At 32.9% G+C, this 27,139-nt stretch overlaps 2 protein-coding genes across 4 annotated transcripts in view; one reads left to right on the plus strand and one right to left on the minus strand.

Annotated features, from left to right (window-relative positions):
- LOC108688504 (forkhead box protein D1-like) overlaps positions 1-9,344 on the plus strand; it is a 39,375-nt gene extending 30,031 nt beyond the window's left edge. Inside the window, exons 4-9 of one of the 3 annotated variants that reach the window (XM_018194799.1) lie at positions 5,368-6,006; positions 6,484-6,685; positions 7,053-7,101; positions 7,420-7,498; positions 7,568-7,726; positions 8,313-9,344. In XM_018194799.1, the coding sequence (XP_018050288.1) occupies positions 5,368-6,006; positions 6,484-6,685; positions 7,053-7,101; positions 7,420-7,498; positions 7,568-7,726; positions 8,313-8,500 (1,316 nt within the window). In that variant the 3' untranslated portion in view covers positions 8,501-9,344. Of the gene's footprint in view, positions 1-5,367; positions 6,007-6,483; positions 6,686-7,052; positions 7,102-7,419; positions 7,727-8,312 lie in introns of all 3 variants that reach the window. The other 2 variants (XM_018194800.1, XM_018194798.1) reach the window with 2 other exon arrangements.
- Positions 9,345-21,571: 12,227 nt separating this feature from the next.
- LOC108688506 (coatomer subunit beta') overlaps positions 21,572-27,139 on the minus strand; it is an 8,029-nt gene continuing 2,461 nt past the window's right edge. The window contains exons 4-8 of the mRNA XM_018194802.1: positions 26,810-27,045; positions 26,396-26,734; positions 24,256-24,855; positions 23,383-23,697; positions 21,572-21,883 (exon numbers count right to left, since the gene is read on the minus strand). Coding sequence (XP_018050291.1) covers positions 21,842-21,883; positions 23,383-23,697; positions 24,256-24,855; positions 26,396-26,734; positions 26,810-27,045 — 1,532 coding nt within the window. The 3' untranslated portion in view covers positions 21,572-21,841. The remainder of the gene's footprint in view (positions 21,884-23,382; positions 23,698-24,255; positions 24,856-26,395; positions 26,735-26,809; positions 27,046-27,139) is intronic.

A 27,139-nucleotide genomic window follows, 5' to 3' on the forward strand; every position in this document is an offset into this window, starting at 1 on the left:
AACAAAATATTATGGAGAAATATTTTATCAAGTTTAGTTACACACTAGTTAATTGATAATCAACGTAAATCATTGATTCAATATTATCTTACTATTCATAATTTTAGTGAAAATAATAATTACATTCTCAACTTGTAAAGTACATTTAACAATTAAATAAATTATTGTATCATAACGTACATTTGCACGTATAATTTTTTAAATTTTTTCTATCATTGCGTTTTATAACATCTTTGCGTTTATTTGAATATCTGAAGATGGCTCGATTGTAGTCGAAATGTAATAAGAATTATACAGTACAAATTTAATTATATATATTTTATGTCTTGATTTATCCTTTTTTATGATTTTTATATTTTACTGACTCTTATATACTCTTTCTAGTTATATTGTTATTTGACATTATAGTTAAACAAAAAAACCACTTTTTTCAAATTACTGGAAAAAGCTGGAAATATTTCGATTTTTTTTCCAAAAAATTTTTTTTTATTACTATTTTGCTATATAAATGACATAATACTCAATACTTTCTTCATCAAATTAATGTGATCCAAAATTATGTAATCTTATTTTTATTAAAATTTTTAATTATCTTTCTATTTTTATACTAAAACCTAATCTAACCTTCCTTTAATGCATAACAAATTAGACGAATGCGCAAGTGATTATTATGATGTAGCATGGTGCCTCTCATAGTATAATACAGGAATAAAAAACAGATCTTACATGCAGAAAAAAGATTAGCCAATGCAGCTAAAACATAAATTTTAACTGTGGCAGTTAAAATGTGTCCTTATAATAGGGACAGCTAATATCGTTGTTGCCAAAGCTTAATTTATTATCTGCTAAAATTTAGGTGTTGCAGTGAAAAATATTCTCTACTAGAATAAAATGACAAACGGTAGCATCTCAGAAATAATTGTGAATGAAATATTCGATTATACGGCTAAAATAATGAGGAATAGCTACTACTTACTTAGTTACTCATGTTGTGTGTTTTTAATTTTAATTAATAAACTTAGATGTAAATGTATTTTATCTTTAATAGCCAACTTTTAGCAATAATAGCAAATTTAAGTTTGAACCAGCAACTGATATTTAACTGATCTTACAAAATTCTTTTTTTTGTGTGTATAATTATTTGCTCTTAAAATTTTTGTACTTAAAACAAAATAGATATATATTTGAGCGTTGAAAAGAAAAGAAAGCGAAGATACGGAGTGAGAAGAATATCTGGGCGAGTTAAAAGTATGTTTATAAAGATGTCATTAACTCTTGAAATTGCGAGTAAGGATAAATTTTTAAAAAATTTTGTAATTTTTTTTATTCTAAAGACTTTATTCTAATTTATTCTCGTTGGTGCAATAAAATATGTTTTGTATGTTTTATACATGTTTTTGATAGAATACACTGTACAACTTTAATCTTTAATACAATTTCAAAATTTTTGTTAATTTATCCAAATTATCTCGGCTATATTCTATAGAGAATTATTTACAAAAAAAATCGAGAAATAAATATGACATTTACGCATGAATTTTTCCAATGACTTTTTCTATCCTTGGAAAAAAATGAAAAATTTCGCGGAAAAATAGGAAAAATTCGATTCTTTAAAATTATATTTGACATTAAGAGTTCTTGGTTTCGATTAATTTAAATAAATTAATTTCAATTAAATTTTTATGTATATTAACATATACTCGAGTTATATTCTTCAAATAATCTTTTGACAAATTACAGATTTATTTTATTTTCGTATCGGTTAAGTCGATTTTCGAATAGCCAAATGGACCAATTATTCTCTCTAAGCTCGCGTTGCAGTAATTTAGCGAAAAGAGAAACCTGCGTCATTCGTGAAAAACGTGGTGCTCGTACATGACGTTCGTGAGATCACCGTCGATCGATGTACTGGCGATGTGCATGAACACGGCACAGCACGGCACGATATATATCCTTGTTTCCACAACACAGCTCTTCACCAGGACGAGACGGTGCGATACCGGGAAATTTTACACCCAGCGTCCGTGTCGCACGGACATCTTGTTTGGCGGATCCATCTGTAGCCCGGAGCACGTGTTCGCGTTTTCGCAAGCCGTAACCGTATATCATCGAACCCAGGACGATGTTATAGATACGTAATACCTTCCCGTGCAACGGATCGAGATACATACACGGCGTTCGACTTTCGTTGCGACCACGATCGTTGTATTACCGATGAGAGATCACTAAGAAGGTAGCTCTATATAATCCATGAGTTCTATAAGCCATTTTCTTCCTTAATGCTGGATATTATTGTGTTTTTCGAGCGAATTTTCCATCTGTATGGTTGAAAGTTTGAATAACGCGAAAATGGAAAAATAAATAGCTCAAAGAGAAACCCTTTTAAAACAATATTATTTAAAATATATTTAAAATTCAATGAGAACAGTGTTATAGTACGTTCTTATAACATGTAGCTTTTTAATACAAATATAACGTAGCTTTTAATAATATTTATTAACAATATTAAAAGAAAGGGATATGAGAGAGAGAAAGAGGGAGGAGAATATTTCATCAATAATCTGCATTCGTTTCATTGTTAGATGCTTCCATAAGTAGATATCAATAATTTAAAAAGTGATAATAGTTTTATGGATAATGCAAATGTTGCAGTAAGATGACGAGGTTTGTAAGATGTACAGTTCATTTCTCTACTTGTCTTACGATCGTCATTTAGCACTTTGAGAACTTCTCTCTTGCGCTTTATAGGACAAAGCAATTTGTGCGGCCATTAATGTCCGCGGTTAACAACCCGTAGTACAATGTCAATTACACGGTGGTGTGAACTACAAATTTGCTTCGTCAACGTGACTCTATGATCACTCTATACTTTTTGTTCTCGTAACAGTTATGTAAAAAAAATACATGAATTAAAGGAAACTGATAGAAGAAAGTGAATACGTTTATATTTAATTCATTTATATTTAATATGATATTTCTAACAATTTTATCTATAATATATAAAAATTTATTATCTAAATTTACACAAATAGTATGATTTTCTGAAATATTTAAAAATTTAGTTTTTAAAATTTAGTTTTTAATATACAGATCTGAAAATAATTGTTGAATCTTTAAAATAATTATGTAGAACACTTAAACTATACATTGATGACAATCTTGCAGTTTTAACATATTCAGCATTCTAGAAATTTAATTTAAGCGTCTTACAGAATGTTTAGTTTAATGATTCCAACAAAATTATTTTCATATCTAGCTAAATTTTTAGATACTCGAGCAACATTCTTTTCGTGCAAACTAATCTATTTTTAATCTTGAAAATCAAAGATAGATGAAAAAAAAATCGTTTTAATATTTTGTGATCAACGATTTCGATTTTGCTATCAAATAATTACTCAACGTGTAATTGAGAAATAATAATACTTCGATATTTCGTAATAATGATAATAGAACGTGACGACCGTCTTGTTTACGTCAATTGAATAATTAGATAAATTTTTGTCGATCAGCCGAGCTTGATTTTCGCTCTTCCGCTTTATCCGCATTTTGCGTCGCCCCGGGTTCGCTTTTATTCCCGCTTCTCCCTTTTTCTTCCTCTTTCCCTATTTCGCCTGCGGCGGTGCGCATGTAAGTTATCGGTGTCCTGTTACATCCAGTTCCAGTTACACGTGCCGCAGGGCACCGATGCATTCGATATCGTTTCCCCGCGTGCTCTCGTACGCAGCAGCACTTCTGAGTACGCGCGTCTCTCTCTCTCTTTCTCTCCCGCCCTCCCTCTCCCCCCCTCTTCCCCCTCCCACTCTATCTTTCTTCCCTCTCACTCACTCTCCATCTCTCCCCCCCCCCCTTCTCCTCTCTCGCTGTCTCCCCGGGGTTTTTCGTTTTACGATTTTAACGCGTTGCAAAAAACAAATTACCATGAAAGAAAACTCAATATTGCTGCAACATGTTATCAAACTTTTTACATAACACGGACAAATTATATTGCTTTGAGCTGTACTCTAGTCTCCAAATTTCTTCCGAATGTTTTTTTATACTCTCTGCAAACATCCAATACAAACATGAATATTTATATTGCCAAGAATAAATGTGTTCCTATTGTTATTTTTATTGATTTTACATCATTATTCTTTATGTTATGAATTTAAAAAAGAGCATTTATATGATAAATTTATATTCAAAAGTTCTCTTTAATTAATCAGTCGTTTAAAGCTTGCGCTCGTCGAGGGTTAATTTGAAGAATGCGTATCTCAATGTCGCCAAAGCGCGCTAACATGCTCGTTCTCTCTTACTCATACTTTATCGCTTCGTATATCGACTCCTGGCACTAAACATAAAACCTGTACGGGCCTCGGGTATCCCGGAGGTACAAGTTCCTCTTAAATAGGTCAATTGTTTTGCCCGGACGAGATTTCTGAGAATTGCGTTATACATTCACGTGCGGGCGGATCAGTCAATCGATGATGGAACGCTCAATCCATTGTCCAAGTTCTTGGAGTAACCGATCGTTGTCTCGGAATTCGTGATCGTTCATCAGTTTTCCGATAATTTCGGTGCCGCAACTTAAAACGCAACTTAAATTTATATTTCCATCTCAACGTATAAGTCAAATTATAAGAGCCAAAATAGCGGAAGTTTTACGAAGAAAAAGAATTACATCAAAACCGAATAAAGTCTTCTTGTGCTTATTGCATATCAACTATCGAAAAGAATCCATTGATTCAAGAGTTTTCCTGTCAAATTTTACATTAAATAAAGTTGGAGTAGAGAATTTTAGAGTTATTTAAAGACAAAGATTTTGTTTTGGATGGAACAATAAGCGTATTCAGCGGACTCAATATTTACTACTATTGTTGTATTCTTTTAATTATCATTCAATCAGAATTTTAGATCTAGAAGAATATATCAATAACAGCGAGCATTACTATTCAATTATTGAATCTGCTGAATGCAGTCATTGAGAATACTGAATCCATAATGGTACACGGAAACAATAGCTTTGCTGAAGTACTTAAAATGTATACAACATAATTTTGTTGAACCATCAAAATAATTATATAGGATGCTAAAACTGATTACTATAATATTAAAACTTTTTGAAGTATTATTCATCATGCTAGAGATTCTTATAAAATTATTTTCATCTGCATCTATAACTAAATTTTTACTTCAGTAAAATCCTCTCCACGTTTAAAGTGAAACTTCAATAAAATCTTGCTTTGATTTTATTGAAGTTTTATTTTAAACTTTATTTAAGACGTGGTGAATTTTTTGTGCTGAACTAATGAAAGAATTTCGCTTTATAATCAGATATATATCAGATATATCGCAGATGTGAGAAAGTGGAATTTCTCATAATCGTTTCAGTGAGCGGTTTCGTGTCCGACCTGCAGAGCGGATGTATCGGCGGCAACGCGAAGGACCTCGACTCCTCGTCAATTCCTAATAGCTTGGGCCGAGGTTTAACGTCGCATCATGTCTCCCTGAGCCACCATCATCACCACCATCATCATCCCCATCACAGTTTGCACAGCCCCAGCTCCGTGGTTCCCATGCACACCACCACTACCACCACCACCGCTGGCTCGACACACCATCACCTGGATGACAAGGGCTCGTCGCCCGTGGGCGCCCTTCATAGTACGACCAATAGCAATCCTTCCACACCATCCGCACCCTCCACGCCCACTGCAGCCACTACCGATAATACTGTGGCCAACGTCGCGACTGGCACGACCAACAGCACCAACGGTGGTTCCTCCGCTGCGAACAGCAAACCACCCTTCAGTTACGTTGCCCTAATCGCCATGGCGATACAGCACAGTGAGCACAAGAGGGCGACCCTCAGCGAAATTTATACGTATATCACCGCCAAGTTCCCGTACTTTGAGAAGAACAAGAAAGGATGGCAGAATTCGATCAGGCATAACTTGTCGTTGAATGAATGCTTTGTCAAGGTGCCCCGAGAAGGTGGCGGTGAGAGGAAGGGCAATTTCTGGACGCTCGGTAAATTAATGTTATTAAAATATATGTTTGATTGGTCCGTTTCTTCTGTGAATGTAAAGAATTATATATAATATATTGAGAATTTATTTCGCGGATTTAATCGCTAACTTTCAAATTCCCGAATTTTCTGTCTCGGTTTTCAATTTTCCTGAATTATTTTCTATTTATTTCTATGCCTATGAATTTCTTTTATTTTAAAAAAGCAGGAGATATAAATTAATTCATAATTCTTAATTATAAAGTTATTGTCTATCTAGGGTGCGTCCACTTATGACTCACAACGCTTATGAGCATTATTTGTCTTTGTTTAATATTTGATAAACAATGAGGATGAAATGATTCCACGAGCGTTGTGAGTGTCAAGAGTGTTGGAATGTATCTTTAAACGATCATACATATCATTCTTTTTGTTCACATTTATTTGCCTTACTATTAATGGATATTCACTGTAAATTCGTATTTTCTGCGTCATCGTAGATCCTCAGTACGAAGATATGTTCGAAAATGGCAATTACCGAAGACGAAGACGAATGAAGCGTCCCTATAGAAATACTCCATACCATAAACCACTCTTCGGTGATCCGTTCTCTGCTACGACTCACATGCTAGGACCCAGGAACATTTTCGGTCACTCACCCCCTTCGTACGCCCCCACTGCTTACACGCGATACGATACGAGGTATTGATATTTTTCAAAATATTATTTGCAGACGCGATACGATACAATAATTATCATACATATTAGGTGTAGTAAAAAGAAATCCATTATTTTTCCATTCAATTTCATGCAAAAATAATGGATTTCTTTTTACTATACCTAATATATGTACACACACACACACACACACACACACACACACACACACACACACACACACACACATCTTCTGCGCGCGAAGAAGTTCACGAAAGATTCACTAAAGATCCTAGAATAAGAAAAGACACGTTCAATAACATTTAGATCTTAATTAATTCAAAATGTATATGTATATTTCTTAATTATAATTTCTGCCCGAATTAGTACTAAACTTTTTTTTTCATTATAGTGCATGGGGTCTCCAACAGTCGCAACTTTCATATAGCCATTGCCAATCGGTGAGTTTTCATGCTAAAATCTTATATGTCTATCAATGTATAAAAAATTTTTTTATATATTATATTTATGCAGCATGAAATCTTTACAACGAATGGAGGTACTTCGAGCATTTTTTAAAATTTATTATAATGGAGAGTAATGTCCAAACAAATTACATTTAATTATCTTTTTTATTTTTTTTCTTTAGATTCGCCCCTTGCGAAGTATTTGTGTGTAATTAATAATTAAGAGTTAATCTGTATAATATAACTTTCTAATAAACGGTATATTTAAATATTATTATTCGATCGAATCATTGGACGTCTCTTTGATCACAGCTGCAGCCGCAATTGCAGCCGATGCAGTCGATGCAAATTCCAACTATGAACGGCTACAGCCAACTGGGTACCTCGTTAAGTGAGTCACTATTCTCGCACTTTGTACCTTCTTTTATCGAGCGGGGTAATGCTGAACGACCAGACAAAGCGTTTCAAGGCAATTACCTGGATGTTCCAGGTGGAACGACCGGATCGCCTGGTTCCATGGGCGGCGGCTCTTTCGGTAGCAGTTTCGCCACGTGCGGCAGGAGGCATGAATCCGCGATGGCCACGGATACAATGCCTGGAAGATGCTATTGGCCCGAGAGTGAGTGTAATTTTAATAAAAATAAAAAATCTAATATTCCTAGTGTGATTTCAAAGATTCAGTTTGTAAAATTTCCGTGCGCAGATCGCAGAATATGTATATAAAATTTGACATAATTCATAATTAAATGACATTGTATGAAAGATGATGAATGATAGCTGAATGATTCAGAATCATTTTTGTCGCGAGTGACCCTAAGGATATAATATACATATTTCTTAACAAAATGAAAAAAATTATAAAAGATCGCTGATTTTTCTATATTGTATTTGAAAGTAACAGAAAAAAGTTTGGCAAACACTTAGAATCTATAGATCAAACATTATTTCAATAAGAAATAATGTTTTTTATAAAAAAATAATTAAGATAAAGGAAAAATGTTTTATTTAAATTATAAAATTGTATAGTTAAACATAAATATTGATTTTTATTGGACTGTTCACATATATAGACAATATTCATTTTTCGGAAAGTATAAATTTCCAATTCCTGTAGTCGCTTTTTATAAAAGATGATACATTTTTAAATACCGCATTATACGATCCTCTTTAACAATTTTATTAAATTCGTCTGGCGATTGTCGCAGTGGTAAACGTGAAGGAAGAGCCCGGGACCAACACCGTGTCGACCAGCGGCGTCGGCGTTGGCGTCGGCGTTGGCGGTGTCGGCGTCGGCGTCCCGTCCGGCATGATGGCCTCCGCGGCATCGTCAGGCGTCTCAACGACGGGATTTCCGCCGATGGAGTTCCAGACGCGTTCCAAGTGCTTTATGTGAACACGAGAGGAACCACCACGTTAAATAGCAGCGCGTGTTACGTGACGAATCGACGTCATGAGGAACGAGGGACGATTCTACGTGATCTATCGCGCGGTGCGTTAGATCGCAACGAGATGGATTCGCGATTCGACGAACGGTGAGCGATGCATGAAATGATGCTCTGAACATATCTCTCGATGACGCGGTAATGCGGATTATATTTAACAAATATTATCGAATAATATCTGATAATTGTTTAGCGATGTTATTGAATGGTCGTTCGCGAATCTAACCGCGCGGGGAAATACAACGTAAACGTTTGTGAAACTCGTGTAATTGCTATTGTTGTGTTAATTCGATGTTAAAGGTACGTATGTCGTGCGTCTTTACTGTGTAGGCTTGTTCACGTTCGTTAAATACGTAAAGCGACACGCAATACGGAGACAATCGCATGTATTATGCGAGATATTACGATGCGATACGACGATTCTTTAGCGATTCCGAAATCTTTTTCAAAAGTGAAGGCCGCGATCGCGCCTGTTGTGGTCCTGATCGATCGAAGACCGCCATGTTGATGATGAAAACAGGAACGATCGCGAAGAACGATCTCTCGATTTTATCCTCATTTTATCGACGATATAATATGTTTGAAAATACCTCTATATCTTCGCGCATATCGTTTTCGACTGCTAGACAGTATTTAAAATCCTGACGACAGGGCGAGAGGCGAAGAAAGTTTGTTCACAACGGGAATGAGATATCGTTTCGATTGCGATAGAACAGAAAACGCGTTTATTTGAATCGATCTATCGACTCTAATCAGTATTCGCTCCGTTTCCTTATTCGCGAATCCAATGTACACTCAGAGAAAGGTTTTTCTTTGATTTAAAGAAATGTTTCTTTGCTATACGATTAAAGAAAAAATTTTTTATGTCTTTTTTTGATTTAAACATGATTTTATGAAATTAAATAGAAAAATTTATTTGATTACCGGATACCGAATATCGGATATCCAGACAGAATGTAATATTAAATATACGATATCCGATCGGATATCAAGAAGGCAATTTCTTTGAGTCGGATATCTAATATTTTCAGACTTTTCCGGATATCCGAGAAAGTATCTTCTAAAAAAAAAGAACCTATAGAAAAAAGGATTGTATAAGATCATGAATTATAACATCATGAATATGCATACTTTTGTATAAGAAAACGAACATTTGTATAAGAAAAAAAATCAACGATTTAATGATATCAAATTTCAACCGGATATATTCCCGGATACTAATGATATCCGACTATCTGGTCGGATATTCGTGTAAAAAAGTACTGGATAATACCGGATACCGGATACTTTCCAGATATCCGGTGCATCCCTAAAAATTATGTTCAAAGAAATTTTTTCTTTAACTGTATAGCAAAGAAACATTTTTTTAAATCGACCCTTTATCTAGGTGTACTTTAACTCTTTGAGGGGCATCAAAAAAACAGAATTGCAAGATTTCACAGGAATCTGTCAAATAGAAAAAAATTTGCTCTTCAAAGTGTTAAAATATATCTTTGCAATTGAAAGATTGGATATGTAATTTGACGGATTGAATTTGTAATATATGTATAAATTCACACAGAATTATTTCAGCACTAAAGATCCAGCTTGATCTTTATTTTCTATTCAATATAATCATTATGATTTTATATTTTGGATATTTTGCAATATATAGATATATTATTTAAAGTTAATATACAACATAATTGAACATTTTCTTTTATTTTAAAAATCTAAGGAATAAGATTATATAAAATTTATGTCAAGTTATGAAAAAAATTTTTTAACGTAATTGTCTTTTCTATTGCGATATGAAACGGTAGCTCTTAGCTCCTAAATATGGATCTATTGTAAGAAGAGAGATACAGAATAAAGAAAAGCCATCTTGTTGTAGAGAGTTCTTTTATATATACAGATATATAGAATTTAATAAATAGAGCCATATAATGTATATGTTTAATCGTACAAAATATGTACGTTTTATGTGAATTATACTAATTAGAGCGAAATTGTTTCTGCGATTACGATGTAAATATACGATTAGCGTAGACATAGCAACGATTTTAAGAAACTTATACTGTGAATTAGTCTTATGTATAAATCACTAAAATTGGCTTCTAATAAATGTAACGCTTCATTCTAAAGTTATTACACACCAAAATCGTGTATGAATACTCTGTGGCAGCTGCGGTACAGTAGTTTGGCGAAAAAAGTGTAAAAAAGTGTAACAGTGGCTATATAAGAGATGAAATAAATCTTAATTATTTATCATTGAAAAATACAATTCTCTTTCAGGAAATTGCTCGAGAGAATTACTTTTGGTATTAAACTGTTTATATTTAATTGAATATATATTAAATATTTTAATTCATAGGAATCTATTTAAGAATTGTTGTATAAAATTGTTAAGACCTCTAATTTCATCATAAAGATTATTTATAAGACTGCTGCATTACATGCATAAATTTAGTATGGCATTTATCTAATCCATCGCGTTATTATGTAAATATTATACTAAATATATCAATTAAATGTCATATTAACTTACATAACGCGATGCATTATTAGGTAAATGTCATATTAAATATTATGCGGTTAACCCTCCAGAGTCGATGATCTATTAGATCCGCTCAATTATAAATCTTTGCAAAAATGTCAAATGATTCAATTTTCTTTATGTTACATCAGCAAATTTCGATTATTTTTATTAAAATATAGTTAATATTCTTTTTTATACGAGTTTTATACAAGTTATGTCATTTTCCTGGGAATTAGTACCTTTTAATTAATATAAATTAAGTGGATTTACAGGCTCAGTATTAATAACTGCGTTATAAATTTTGGCATTGATTTCAGGGAGTTAAAACTTCCTATTTTAAATATTCTAAATATTTTAAATCTCGCCAGCAGTACGAAATTTTCACTCTGCAATCTGGATCTTCAAACTTCAGTGTATATATATTTATATTATTTCGGACAGTATAAAATTTAAAAAAAATCTTACCTATTTGTGAAAGCTTTAACAATGAATTTTTATTATCATAGAATTATATTTTACTTGTTTTTTACAAATTTAAATTTATCTATTAGAATTCACAATATATATAAAAAATTGACTGTGCTTTAAAAATTCAACATTACCAATGGAGGGTTAACTTCGTTAAGAAGAACATTTTTTTTTATGTATCACATAAGACGTTACCAAAAATATCTGATCCAAGGAAAAACGTTCGAAAAACGGTTGTCCGAGAATAGTTTCTATGCAGTTTCATGCTATTGCATCCTAGTGCAAGTCCGCCGCACAGGATGTCAAAGAGAAGAATAGCGGAATACGGGAGGAGGGTGAGCTAACTGGACCAATGGCCGGCGAATGTTTTGCGAGCACGATGTTTTGCAAAACAAACCGTGCACTGTGGGCTTTAATATTCCTCGTAAAATCTGGAACACTACGAGCGCAGCCGCGTCAACACTGCGCGTGCATCGGACGCGGGAATAGCACGTGCATCTTGTTTTCCGATCTAGGAACCGAGAGAGCACGTCGATGACGTCGTTACGGCATTTCTCCTGGAGACTGCAAATAAATTTCACCGGATATACATTTGCAAGAAGCGAGTCTTCGACGCACGTCAAAAGGGGAACGATATATATTAATTTCTTTTGTATGAAGATAAAATTAACGGAGATAAAATGAAAATTGCGAAAAGCTGATACAAATATTTTGTTGAAAGCATTTTGTTATACGCAACTCTATAAAACTTTAGAATCAAAATCTCACTCTTATTCATAGTCGGATTTTATATTTAGAACCGTCTTAAGTACAGTCTTAAGATATCATGAACCAATTAAAGAGTACACATCTAGTATCTTAAGACATTATTTAGCATCTTAAGATAAAAATAGGCTATGAACATCATCCTTAAAGATTAAATTTAAATTTGAATCATTCTTTTTCAAGATTGGCTCAATTTTCATTCTTTATTTTTTTAGAGTGAGATTCCACTCCAAAGAATTTAAAGAGTATATATTAATTTTTTTCGAGAATTAAGTATTAAAAGTAAAATTCGTTTATCAGGAAAAGTATAAAATATATACTTTTGTTTACATTTTTACACGTATTATTTTATGTTTGATAACTTAACTTTTTACGTTATAGTCTTGCTCGTAATATATATGAAGAAAAAGAAAGATAATAAAGTTAGAATTTTTCCAGAAATGCAATGAGATTTTTATTTACCTAATTATATCTTTCCAATCATGTTAAGAATTCCTGGAATCTCTGAGATTTTTGCAATAGCAGTTAATGTTATAATTTTTCCGATTATATCCTTTTAATAATTCTAATAATTTGTTTTCAAGTTCGTGCCTCTTGGTTGATTTAGCGAGGACTCGAAATTCGAGAGGCATCATTTCATCCTTCTTCGAACTCTCGTATATATCCTTGCGAATTCCCTTCGTCTCTCAGAAACGTATGCTTTACATAACGCAGTTTGACACGCTCAACGTAAACATCAGATCCATTTTATCCAAACAGACACGATAGTGGACTCAGTTAGCCACGCAATATGTACTACAAAGCGCTACTAAAGCGTATAATAAAATATCATGTTAACTATTACATGAGCTAACTATGTTACAGACGCGTTTTGATATCTCAACAGGCTCAACTTAAGTAATAATTATTAGTGATTTAATTAGTAGTAATTAGTAATTAGTAATGATCTTGACGGTGTCAAAGATTTGACAAAGTACTCTTAGCGGATTATTTTTATTAAACTGTTAGTTTATTTATCATTATATTGTTATTAAATTGTGAATTTACTTATTTTATATTGTTAAATATTTTATGTTGGGTGTGTTATTAAGCTTATTATTTTATAGTAAATTGTTAAGTTCTGTAATGGAAATTTGCGATTCACTGTCTGAAAGGCTCTTGGAACAAATCTGAGATAAATTTGTTGCTCGGATCCGGATTGCAACGCACAGGAGAGAACGTGCGTTGAATGACGCATAACAGCTGTACGCAACTTTGAGTCGTGCTCGTAAAACGAATATGTATGAATAACGAGTGGTCTCCGGAAAAAAGCGATCTCGCTTATCAGGTTGTACATACATGAATGAGTATTTAAGTAATTTTTTCTTGAAAGTTGCTCGAGGTAATCTTAATCGACTATTTGACAGAGCAAATGATTCATTTAGTGAAATATCATTCCATATCTTTACAAAGTAATTTATGTTTGTTACACCATTTTATTATGTTTTATTCTGTTTCAAGCTTGTTTAAAACGGTCTATTGTTCATCAGAATTTGGATTGGAATTCTATTTATGCTTTGCGTGTAATACGAAAAACATTCGAAGAATTAAAACATAAACATCCATAGAATATCCATTAGAATACACACGTTGATTAAAATAATAACGCTTATTTGTTACGATCAAATTATCATTTGTTTATAAAATTAACACAATAATTAAAAAAGTATCATATTTTGGAATTGCTTAAAAAAAAAGAAATATAAAGAAAAATAGAAAAGACATGCTTTTATTTCTTCATAATCAATTATTACACCTGCAAAATTACATTTCAAATTTAAATGTTTGAAGATGGCTCAATAATACAAATATAAATAATAAGCAGCATACAGCCACGACGACAGATTGAAACGAAAATAATATATTTATTATTATTTTATAAGAAAATTCTTCAACGAAGACATTTCGGTCAAGATTTGACCATCATCAATACGTACAGATGACAATAAAGGGTTACAAACAAGTTAATGAAGAACGCAAAATCGCTAATCAAAGAAGTGTTAATATAATATCAAGATGATAAAGAAAGAATTAACTTGATCATACAATTGATTGGAAAAATGTTAGTATTCTCGATTCAGAACAATCTTATTATAAAAGGATGGTCTCTGAAATGATCATATTAAACGTCAAGATTATTGCTTAAACAAACAAAGTAACACACGCTTTCCTGAAATCTACTTATCAATCATCGGAAAAATCCCCACACATAGAATTATCTTCTCCATTAACATTCTTCTTTTCTTTTACTCTATATAAATATTGTTCGCTAGCCATGATAGTCATAGCTTCCAAAAAATTTATCAGCAGTTCTTACCATTTGTTCAGATTTTTCTCGATTTTTTTAAATTGTGATACTCAGAGTTACATCTGTGAGAACTTGTGTTAAAAAATACGTGATAAGCGAGCTTTAATGTGAATTTATATTGACCTTCATAATTAATCATTGTATGATCTAAAACATTTTAATTCTTAAAAAGCATTTTTCTTTTCCTTAATTTTTAAATAGAATCTGGAAATTCCGTATTCTCACACGAAATCATTCTTTGCTTCCATAAAAAAGGAATTATAAACGGAACATATTAGTCGCCAGCATTATTATATTTAAAAATTATTTTCTTTTTTCCTTTTTTAATATATATTTTTGTTGGTAAATTTCATTCTCTGGACTTTTATCTTACTCAATTAACGCGTACAAGCGATTGGAAAGAAAAAGAATTTGTTACTATTTTATTGACTTGCGAATTTTTTTAATATTTTGCACTTCTTTCTTTGTCTTCTTGATATTGTATTAACACTTCTTTAACTAGCGATTTTGCGTTCTTAATTAATTAACTTGTTTGTAACTCTTTATTGTCATCTTTATGTACTGATGATGATCAAATCTTGATCGAAACGTCTATGTTTTCTTATAGAATAATAATAAATATATTATTTTCGTTTCAACATCTGTCGTCGTGGCTGTATGCTTCTTATTATTTATATTTACATTTCAAAATTAATATTTTAATGATGACACAATTTTAATGATTCGAAATATTCAAATTTATTTTCCGAAAAATTTCGTTTTTTGAGTTGTGTCGTAGCAAATAATATTAAATTATAAGATTTCCATCCTACAATTTGAGTAGAATTATAGATTATTTAAAGCGGATATGATTATCTAAAAAAAGAGAAAAATTTAAAAGGGATTAAGAAACATGTTTTCCGAATAAGAAATCCTCGGTCTTATTTTTCGCGGATGAGAACATACCTATATTTCTTGCGATTTCAGAGGCGTTTTTATTATTCGGATGAATTCGCGTAGTTGGGACGAACGTAAGAAAAGAGAGTACGTGATGAAAGACGTTCGAGGGAGGAACGCAAGGGATTCACACGCACGTGCATGCATGCGTGGCGATGCGTGTAAGTTGGAGGGCGGCAGTGATATATAGCGACTAGGAGGACGATCGTTTAAGTGACTATTAGCAGCTTTCCGTGACACTGCTATGTCCGTGTACTATGACTAGTTCTTGCGAGCTTTCTTCCGAACTGAAAGAGAAGCATTCCAGTCGAATCGTTTTTGCGATCAGTTAATTGCGGGCGAAAATACGTCAAACTTGTATTTGCAATCATATAAAAAGAAAGGAATAAAAGAGAAGAAATCTTTCTTCTCTTTTGATTGAGTGAGTAAAATTAATCGGTGAGAATTAATTAATTGATAATCTCACAGAATGCATCAGTATTAAATTCCTCTTAATTAGAAAAATCATTTTTCCAAAGGAAATTATTCGCTCATCTATATTCTCTTCGCGTACTGGAAGGAACGATTTTGTTGAATCGTCAAAATAAATGTAAGAAATTTAAGAGCAATGCTACAAAAAAATTTGATACTTCAACAATCAGCTTGAGCATTTCTGCATAATTATTTTAATAGTTTAATAGTTTAATAAAATTAATAGTTTAAGAAAATTATTTCCAATTTAGATACTTCAGCAAAACTATTCTTTCCATATACAAACGAATTATACATTCGAATACAAACATGTAAACAAGTAAAATGAGCTACACGTACTTAGTGTTAAGCGGACAATAAATAATAAAAATTTAGATTAATATTTTTTGTTTAATTTTTATAAATGGAACTATTAAGCAATTATTTGATGAACTCGTTGATCAAGTTAAATACATTTTTTTTTAGGCAGTTTCACGCCGAAGGGAGATCGAAGCTGGTTTCCTATTTTTCGGTACAAAAAAAAAATGAAACGATAAAAGACAGAAAAGAGTCTATTTATCTATTTTTGACGCGTGAAGAGATTTCGCTTCGTTCTAATTCGATTATAGCACAGTTTAGATACCGCGCTGTAATGCACGGTCGTCAAAAGTGGATTTAATTGAGAGTCGTAGAAAAAAGAAAATCAGTAGATTTTCGAGAATCAGAGAGTGTCGTATCATTCGACCGATTTATGATGATCCTTCTCGTAAGAAAGCGGGGGCCATGAATTCCCGATGACTCGACGAAAAGAACTCGAAGAGAACTAACTAGTCGGATTCCTCTTCGTGTCTTACCGTCTAAAATCAAACTAATTCTGCGAACAAAATTCTTTTAAGATCGCATAAATCCAATAAATAAGTAAAAAAAGAGATAAAATGATCGAACAAAGCGAAATAAATGTAAATAATCGGTAGACTATTGGATGTCGCGTTATGCTATTGTCGCTGCGCGTAACGATGAAAATAGACGAACCATTAGAAGATCAAAAGAGATCGGATGCGGAAGCGTGTCTCACGAGAGAAAAACAGATTTATCGATCGCTCTTCCCCCCTTTTCTTTTCTCTAGTTCCAGGCATCATCTTTCGGTCAGCGGCTTTTTTTCTCCGTGTGCGAGAGACAGAAACCAGCGAGACGCGTGGCTTTTAAAGCGAGGCGGCGTCATGACGCGGACAATTTGTAGCAGAGTGTCAACGCGGCTGTTTCTATTTTCGAGTACGGCCGAGAGCGCGAGTTATCTTTTTTTTCTTCTACCTCTTCAAACCTCCGTGTTCTCCTCCTTTCTCTCTCTCTCTCTCTCTCTCTCTCTCTCTCTCTCTCTCTCTCTCTCTCTCTTTCTCGTCATCTACTTGCTCTTGTTTCTCCACGCTGTTCGTCCACCGACGACGAGATCAGCCGCGAGATCCGTGCACTGGATAGGAAAGCGGATTATCGCAGATATCTTGTCCCGTATCCTGCTTCTCTCTTATATTGGTGACTGATGTTTTCGGATCTCCTAACATAAACATCGCAAGCAACCGCGTATTTTCGTTCCGCGATTTATCAGGGATTGGGAAAATGCTTGCTCAAAAAACGAACGCCCGCAAGATACACGCTTGGAATTATTCTTGTTCAATTAATTCTTGATACACACAATTAAATCATCCGTGTTCTACACATTTTTTTTCTTTTCGAAAAACTAGCAACATTAAATAGTTGATTTTAGCATTTATATACAATTTTTTTAATCTTATACTTTCTAAAGAGAAATATTATTATAAAGTTAAATATTATAATAAATATTATAAAGTAATAAATTTTTAATAATCCTTGTTATTTGTTAAAGTAATGAAATGAAAATTAACTTGGGACACGAATGATTTATCGTATGTAGTGGAAGACCGGAAATTAATAAATCATCGTGTGAGAACAGAGATATAGAGAATAAGAATTTCATCAGAAATTATGTATTGTGGAATACATAGTTTCTGATAAGTTGAAATTCTTATTCTCTGATCTCTATTCTCTGTTCTTTTTATTGTGTAGAACCTCTTAGAATTAATAACGGTCGTCTTACATTGAAAAAAAATACTAAATTTTAATAATTTAATAAATATTTGTTTGAATAGTTCTAAGCAAATATTTCTTACTGTTATAAAACATACATTTGTTTGACACAAAAACCAATTAATTTGGTTTAAAGAAATTTACTTAGTATTATTCAAAGAAATATGTATTAAGATTTAATAAATTTTTTTTTCAGTGTTGGAAAGCTACATTACATATATGAAAAATTACGTCAAGATGAAATAATATAAGCAAAATACGACATGTAAACACGGATGAAAAGAACGATTTTACTGAAGAATGTAAAAAAATTACAGATTTGAAAATAATTTTGTTGAAGTCAAAATAATTACGTAGAAAACTTAAGCATAATGAGCAATGATGCAACAAAATTTTAACATGTTAGCAATCAGCTTGAGCGCGTCCTAATACATAATTTTGATAGTTCAATAAAATTATTTACACATCTATATTTAATTAAATTTTTAGCTATTTCAAAACTATTCCTTCCATATATAGTGCTGACAGATTAACTGTGCGATGTATCTTATAATTAATATCGCTAACAGGCGACGTGCATTAATTGTGCATTAATTGACTGTCAATCGACGAACACGCAATCATGCTTTATTGATTAGTTTAAAATTGTGAAATTTGTTAACATCTCCGAACATGCGTATAATTTTATTTTGCGTTGAGGCGTAATCTTGGCATCGAACACGTTTCGAAGATCAAAATATCATTTCCTATGATACAATTACTCTTTCATGTTGAATTATGTAAACGTAGTTTATGCGACGTGTCTTTTCTTATTAGTAGAGCACCGAGAAAATCTATTAATATTTACTGATATATTTACATTAATTATAATATTATATTAATATCAAAATTATATTATATGTATATCCATTTATATGTACAAATGAGAATGGATTGAAATGAATTGAATTCAGATTTTCAGAAATATTGATTCACGAATGTCAAAATGAATGCTTTTCAATCCTGAATGCATTTTTATTCATTTATAGGAATTGCATAAAACATATCTCTATACCTTTCAATTTAAAAATAATATTAGGTTTTTCTGTATACACATATATTGTGAATACTGTTCAATTTAAAATTTTGAATAGGAAATGCAGTTTTGCAATCCAATTGCATCCAATTGAATCCAATTAAATTCAAAAAAAATATTCGCCATTTAAAATATGCATTCGGAGAGAAAAAAATTTCAATCCGTTTTAATCCATTCTTGTTTACTGGGTATGTACAATAGTACATGTTATGAGGTGAAAACAAGAATAGGTGTCGAAAATCCGTAATCAAATTTATCCAGTTTATATGGTATAAATGAAAATAATCATCAATCAAGAGCAATTTTTTTCAGTTCTTCACGTCTGTAGGTGTTACAGGAGATAAAGAAAATAAGGTGAATATTTGAGAAATATATTATCGACTTTTTTTACTAAAAAGTTGGCCTACCATTTGTCTTTAATTACAGGTGTTCATATTTGATTAATTTTTGGTCTATTCCCATATACATGTTATTAATTCATATTTTTGTGCAGTGTAATATAGATTATTATTGTCTCACGAAACGCCGAAGGGTCATTCGCAATGATTCGCATGATGTCGACATGACATCAAAATGAGCGATAATTCACGACGTACTTCTACTATGCAGTAGAATCCTGTAACTTGTTATGCAGTCATTATGTGTTCATTTTACTATGTAAAAATCTGTGCAATTGTCGTTATGAATACATAACAACTCGTTATGAATACATAACGAGTTATAGAATAGGAGCTGCAATCTTTTTTCTCATTGTCGTTTCTCTCATCGGTCAGAAAATCCGAGTTGCATCAAACGCGTATGCATCCAGAGAGCTTATTCGTGCGTTTTTGCGATCGGTCGAGCAAGCTCGAATTGGAGACGCCGATTTCAGCGTCATTCTGTCGAGGATCTGCAACGAGTATGTTTCAATGTATAAAAACGCACCTCTGCGCCCAACAGTCGACGCACTCTGCATCAGTTGGAAAGGAAGAATTATTCGATCAATGCACATTATTATAAAATAAATGTCACGGGCGAATGTTGAATTTGCGTCTCATAAAAACGAATTTTGCTCTTAATAATCCTTATAGAAATCTAATATAGATCAATTTAATGAAAGAGTAAACTAAAATAATTAAAATAAGTATTTAATATAACAACTAATTACTTATTTTTAATATTAAAAGTACTGTTGTTTAATGTTTTTGGTACTCCAAATAAGTAATTAATTACTGTCTTTCAGTAATTGGCTAGTATTGTATTTCTGTAATAATATCGGAATAATCATACATGCATGTACCTTTGTGTTGAACGTTACATTTAGCGATATCAATATTTAATTATTTATGACATTAATATTTTAATGTCGTATTATCAATATTTTAAAATATGTATTACGCTATATTGGTTTTGTATTTTACACACTCGGATGTTACGATATTCAAATCAACAAATATGTGGATCTATACGAAATGTTAAGCGACTAAAAATGTGCATTTTTGATGCAGGATGACGTTGCATGATTAAATAAAAAAGATATTTTATTCGTAATTTTATTCGATAATAATCGTGTTTTATTGTCTCTATGAAAAAATAGTAGCGATCTATTTCCTCAGTTATTCAGATAAGCTTAACTCTCTTCGCACCTCCTTTTCCTGTTGGCTTTAATAATGAATGTATTTTGCCTCAACACGCACGCCCGTTCCCTCTTTCGTGAGTGCACGGCCGGGCACGTACGGCTCGTGCTAACTGCGCCTCTTTGTTTTTCCCCCCGGCACCTTGTGACACGTACGAGTGTATCGATTCGACTCCGGCTTTTACGCACGCACTCTCGACCGGTCCGAAAATCCGGAGGGAAATGCAACGTGACAAATACGCGCAGCTGATATATCGGACTCGGTCACTTCAAAGTTGAAAATGTCTAGCGCTTGTTCTTCGCCAAATTTAGGGTCGACCCTTTCGCGCGAACGAAAGAGTTCATCGTCCGATATATTTGTGATATCTCAAAATATATTGTATATTTATCTTATCAATTTATATTCCAAATTAAAACTTTATCAAAGTCCTTCAAATTGAAAATAATATCGTATAATAAAATAAAGAACAAAATAATATAAAAAAATAATATTATTTATTTGTATCTTTAAATTTTAATTTGGAGAGAACATCTTGAAACTGAGACTTATTGATGTTAAAAAATTCTTACTGATAAAGATTAATTTTTAATTTTTGAAATGAACGTCATTTTTTGTTTATCCGCTTACTTTCAGAGACATGTTGTGTATATTACTCGTTTTGATAAATTAAAGAATGTTCTTAGTGTTATTTCAAGGGCAAAAGGAAATGGAAACATTCACAATAAAATAGAGATGAGTACAACATAGGAGCACATATTATACTTCTCGTTATATTAACAATATATTTAACTTTTAATGACCGATAGCAACCGGCAAATACGCGCTGCATATCTTCGTTAATTCATGCAGCGATACAAACACACTTGCGCACAGGGATTTTATAATGTTAATACTCGATTCTAAACGATTCTCATTATTTCTCTCATGATTTGCGTCGGTTCTCTTCTTTTCTTGCGGGAATGACTAAAGCAGAAAGAACGATGGATGCACGTCATTCATCTCCTGTTTCAATTGTTAATCTTCTTCTTCGAGAAGATCATCATCGAGATTGACACCCTAGAATAGAAAATATTTATATAATTATAAGAAATTTAAATCGATAAATACAAATCAAATAGAAAAAAAGATTATTATTTTTTCTAATTCAAAGCGAATTTTGATACTTGATAATATATTTGTATATAATATATTTGTATATAAAGCAAATATATTTTAGTTTTATAAACTGCACGTCGATTCGATTTGTTGAACTTGAATGCAATTAAACTGAAAATACATCACAAATTACAAATTAGCATCAATTTAAAGAATATTTGTTATTTTATAAATCTTCCTCAACAATAACACTTAAATAAGGGATCGCATTTATAAAATAATGAAATAATTAGAAAATAATTTGAATATTTCACAATCTTTTTTCTTTCCTTCTCTTGAAATCGTAAAACCGAGAAATATCGAAACGCAGGTATTCCTAAATGCACCATCGCGAGTGAATGAAAAAAAAGGGAGGCAGAGCGTGACAAAACGTAGTAATGGTCGGAACCTTATAGTAGGAGGGGTACGGTTCGACTCCGGAGTCGAGTGTTATGGCAACAAGTCTGTAAACAAAATGCGGCGTGACTGCCTCGCAGCAAACAAGCCCTCGAGGTCTTTCGCAAAAGCTCGCAGAGAAAAAGAGAAGGAGAGAGTGTGTACCACTGTTCTCCCGCGTTCGTATCAGTTACACTGGGAGCGGAGGCTTAATGATCTGTCGCCGATTTTCGCGTTGCACATATATGCATACCCTTATAAATGCATGCTGATATAAATGAGGCTTGCATAAATTTAAATATATAAATTCTTCTTGAGAGAGCTAATTAATCTAAAAAAAAATATTTCTATTAATTTCACAACGTCATTAATATCACAAGATCATCTAAATAAATTGTCGTGTAAGCTATCTCTCGCTATTTTTTTTTGTATTACTATTATTTGGATTTTTACCGCGATTTATTCTTTTTTTAGCGACGCATTAATCGCGTTACACGTGTATTTGCCCCATGATATATAATATACACATAAGAGTTATGTAAATAGGACGTGCATTTCGGTGTATTCTGCACGTGCATGAGATTTATACATGTATGGTATATGCGCGTCATGCAGCCCCTTTCTTGCCGTGTTTTGGTAATACTATACCCGTCTAAAGTTACATCCATATTTAAGAGCATTAAACCGTCGCCTAATTGTACGCCCTCCAACTCTTATTTGTTCGCGCCTTCTTTGCTTTCGACTTATCTTCAACGATCTTAAGATTACGAAGCTTGATGTTTATGTTACAAGATTTGTATACAGATTATTACCTTAATGGAAGTACATCGATCATTTTAAATCGTAAAATACTCAAAATTGTAAAGTTATAAAATGTTCCTAATTGCAGAATGCATATTCTTGAAAACAAAGCGAATAAAAAGTAACAAAAATAGAGACAGAATTAAAATTACGTACGTTTATAAGTGTCTGCATATATAAAATAATTTTATAAACATTACAAATATGTAGTATGCAATACTTACTGTAGTATCGATATTATCGTCGATTTCAAGATCGATGTCTAGATCATCGTCATCCACTGTGAGAGGCCTGGAACTACTCATGGGCTTCGTCGTTGCTTTTTCAGGTACTTCTGATTTCACGGTAGATGTGGTTGCTTTGTTTAAGAAAAGGCTGTCCTTTATTGCTGATATTGAAAGATCTTGCAATCTGTCGATCATCGCTTCAGTTGTCTTCTCCTCGGTCTCGGAAGTACAGTTTCTGTTGTCCTTGTATTGAAATGCGCCCGACTGCTCGGCGGCGAACATCTCCTCCAACGGCTTTCGCTCGATATTTGGCTTCAAAATTAATACAATTTATTTAATCATACGATTTCTTTGTACGCATCTATATGTATCTATACAGATATATATTTTTTCAAATATTTTATGTAATTATTAATTATGTTTGTTTGATATGACAGATCCTTTGTCGGTAAAATGATTTAGGTGGCAAGCACAAGATCGATTTTATATAGTTCTCCCGAGCATTAACGACGCGATAACAAAGATGCGGGAATGTAAAATTTTTATATATCGAGAGATATAACGAGCACAGTAATGAGCGTGACTCGATTTTATCACGTGATTACGAGTACCTAAAAATATTGTTCAACTCCTTCACAGTACTTTTGTTGTTATTATTATACTTGTCGCTCGAGATTGAGTAATAGATTGGTCTCAGCGAGATGATTTGCGTCGCATTAATGCGATCACAGTTTATTGTTTTTCGATCAATCAACTTAACGCGCAACTAATTGCATATCTCGATATTTGCCACAATACATTTTGATAATAAAGATTTTAATATTTGATTCTTATTGTTAATACCGCTATTTATAAATAATATGAGCATACCGTAACGGTAGGAAATGCAGAAGCTGGAATTTTTTTCTTGCTTTCTTCTCGTAAAAACTTTTCCACCTTCAAGGCTTCTCTGTATCCGGGGAAAAGATTCTCGTACTGTTCAGGATCCGCCAAACTCTGTCCGGCTTTTTCGCTTACCGCTGAGAGTTTTTCCTTCCACAATTTGATAATGGCAGAGATTTTACTGGGTGCATATGTCCTGGCAAAGAACGCGGCCTCGGGAATTCTGTCAGTCTTGATTAAAATATCGAGACATTTATCCACATCGCCCAATATAAAGTTCGATAGAAAGGAGATATTATTCTTTCCCGTATCGTCCGCCACTGCGCCAAGCTTTTGTATCATATCTGAATTTCCTGTGCTGGTAGCTAGTAACAACAGACCACCAAAATCTTGCGCTTGATGCAGACATTCTTGCGCCAAACAAAGTTTCCCTTTTTGTGTGGCGAGGGACGCCAATTGCCGCCACTTCTGCTGGCTGTTAGCTTCTTTAGCAAGAGTGTGTGCAGTTGCGAGATTTCCTAACGCAAGTGCTAGCTCGAATCTGTGCTCGGGATCCGTTGACACCGCCAAAGCTTGTTCTTTGAAACCCTGTAAGATCGAGATAAAGATGAAAATAGAATATAATTTTATTCGCTTTAGCATATACAGCCAAGAAGACTTTTACGAAAGATATCTTAACTTCATATTACCCATGTGCTCTTTTTTACATGCCTAATTAAATAATCTTTTCCCTAAATTCTCCTTCCCCGTTTTTCTTAATTATTTCTTCTGCCTTTTTAATTTGTCTATCTTATTTGCCTCCTCCCTAGTATTCCTTAAACACAGTTTATATACTCTCAGCCTTATCTTTTATCATAGCCATTTGCTTATTTCTTACTACTTCCTCTTCCTTCGACTTGCGTCTTTCTTCGCTTTATTCGCAGCTATTTTCTCCTAATAGCCCTGTATCTCTCCCTTTTTTTCTTATATGTTTCAATCCTTTCAAAGTTTTACCTTTCCTTTTATTTCATCTAACTCCTCTCGCCATAATCTATGTAAAATCCTTCCCTTAACTTCTCGTAACTTATTAAATCTACTTTTCAATTCCTCGTATTCTATCACATAATGTTCTATATTGTTTTTGCCTTTTCCACAGAATATACATCTTCACTTTCTTCTAACTAGTATTTATTAACCTCCTCGAAATTTTCACACCTTAATTTTACTAAAGATTTCATCCCCTCTCCTCAATTCGTTCAAATTTTCTTTCTTTAAATGTATCTTCTATTTTTATTACCTATTCCTTTATATTTCATGTTATATTTAGCCATCTCTTGTTTTGCTTATCCTTCCATTGTGTTTGAATCTCCCTATCAACTAAATCCTCCAGCCCATGCTTAATTACTTCTCTTGTCTCAATCCCTCATCCATTTCTATTATAATACTTTTCTCTCTCGCTTCTATATTTATTATTCCATTCATATCTTTGTTTTTTCTTACAACCTTCATTAAACCTACATTTCCCGATTTTATTCTTTCCTTGTATCTTCTCTTATCCTCCAGCCTACCTTTAATTTATTCATATAATCATAATCAAGTAACTAGGACATAGCAATCCGAAAAATCACTTCACATAATCTAGCATTATCTTCTCTATAAAATTCTTTCTTTTACCTAAATCTCTACCCCATGTAATATTACACTTTATATCAAGTATTTAAGCCTCCAAAAGTCATTATATATCCTTTATTCTAAATCTTAGAATTTCCTAGAACATTTTCCTTGCAGCGATTTTCCTTTCCAACCTATTCCTTTATATGTCCTTTAGAATCTCCTCTTCTATTGAGTATGAAATCCAAGTATTTAAATTCCTGAATTTGCTCAATTTCTTTATTTCCCCATTTCCATTTTTCTTCTCTCCCCTTCCTATTACACACATACTAATATCATAAAAATAAAAATAATTCTTAATAAATCATAGTTAATCTTGAAATGCTCCATATTTAATATTAACATTACTTTAAATGAAAATTCACCCAAATAATTGAGAATTTTTTTATACTTTGTGTCTATTTTATAGATGACAAGACAAATTTATCTATGATAGTATTTCAGAGTTATACATAATTGCAAATATTATATTACACACCTGCTTTTCTAAAAAGTGAGCTACTCGCGTTCGATGTTCCTTTGGGACAGTCGGCAATACTCTATTGGCAGTTTCGAAATCTTTTCGCATGACTGCGGTCTGATACTCTAGCACTGACAATAGCAAAGAATACGAGACTACAGACAATTCTTTATCGCAAAGATATAATCTGTTGTCTCTTGGTACATATCCTAGCAAGTACATTGGTCTATCCAGATGGGAGACAGTGACCACTTCGCCGCCCACAAAATAATTAATACGATTGACGCTGTTGGTATAGATGAAACAGTCTCCGACCCACAAGCCAGTTTTCACCACTTCATTCATTTCTGCTACCATCTAAAAATATTTTTTATAAAAATTAGATATAGAAAATATTCAAGTTTACTAAATCAACTAAGCGTGCAAACATACTTCGAACGCATTTTCAATATCCTCAGAGTTTTCTGTGGCATTAGCGACAACGTCCGCGTGATATTTCAGAATAAAATATTGGTCTGACGTGGCTAATGCCACCAGCGAGGCATTTTCGGCCCAATATACGTGCGTAGGTTGTATGTCTATGCGACGGATCAATTTTAACGTATCCCAATCAAAGAAGCAGAGACCGGACCCGGATGAGACGCCAAGTAAAAATCCACCAAAGATGCCTACAAGCGACAATGATATATAGGAGTCAAGTCTACATGGAGATAGACAGATTAAGCATTTATAAAAGGTGCTAAGGCTAGTCCTCTAACAAGA

This window comes from Atta colombica, unplaced genomic scaffold (genome assembly GCF_001594045.1).
Source record: "Atta colombica isolate Treedump-2 unplaced genomic scaffold, Acol1.0 scaffold233, whole genome shotgun sequence".
NCBI classification, from domain to species: Eukaryota; Metazoa; Arthropoda; class Insecta; order Hymenoptera; family Formicidae; genus Atta; species Atta colombica.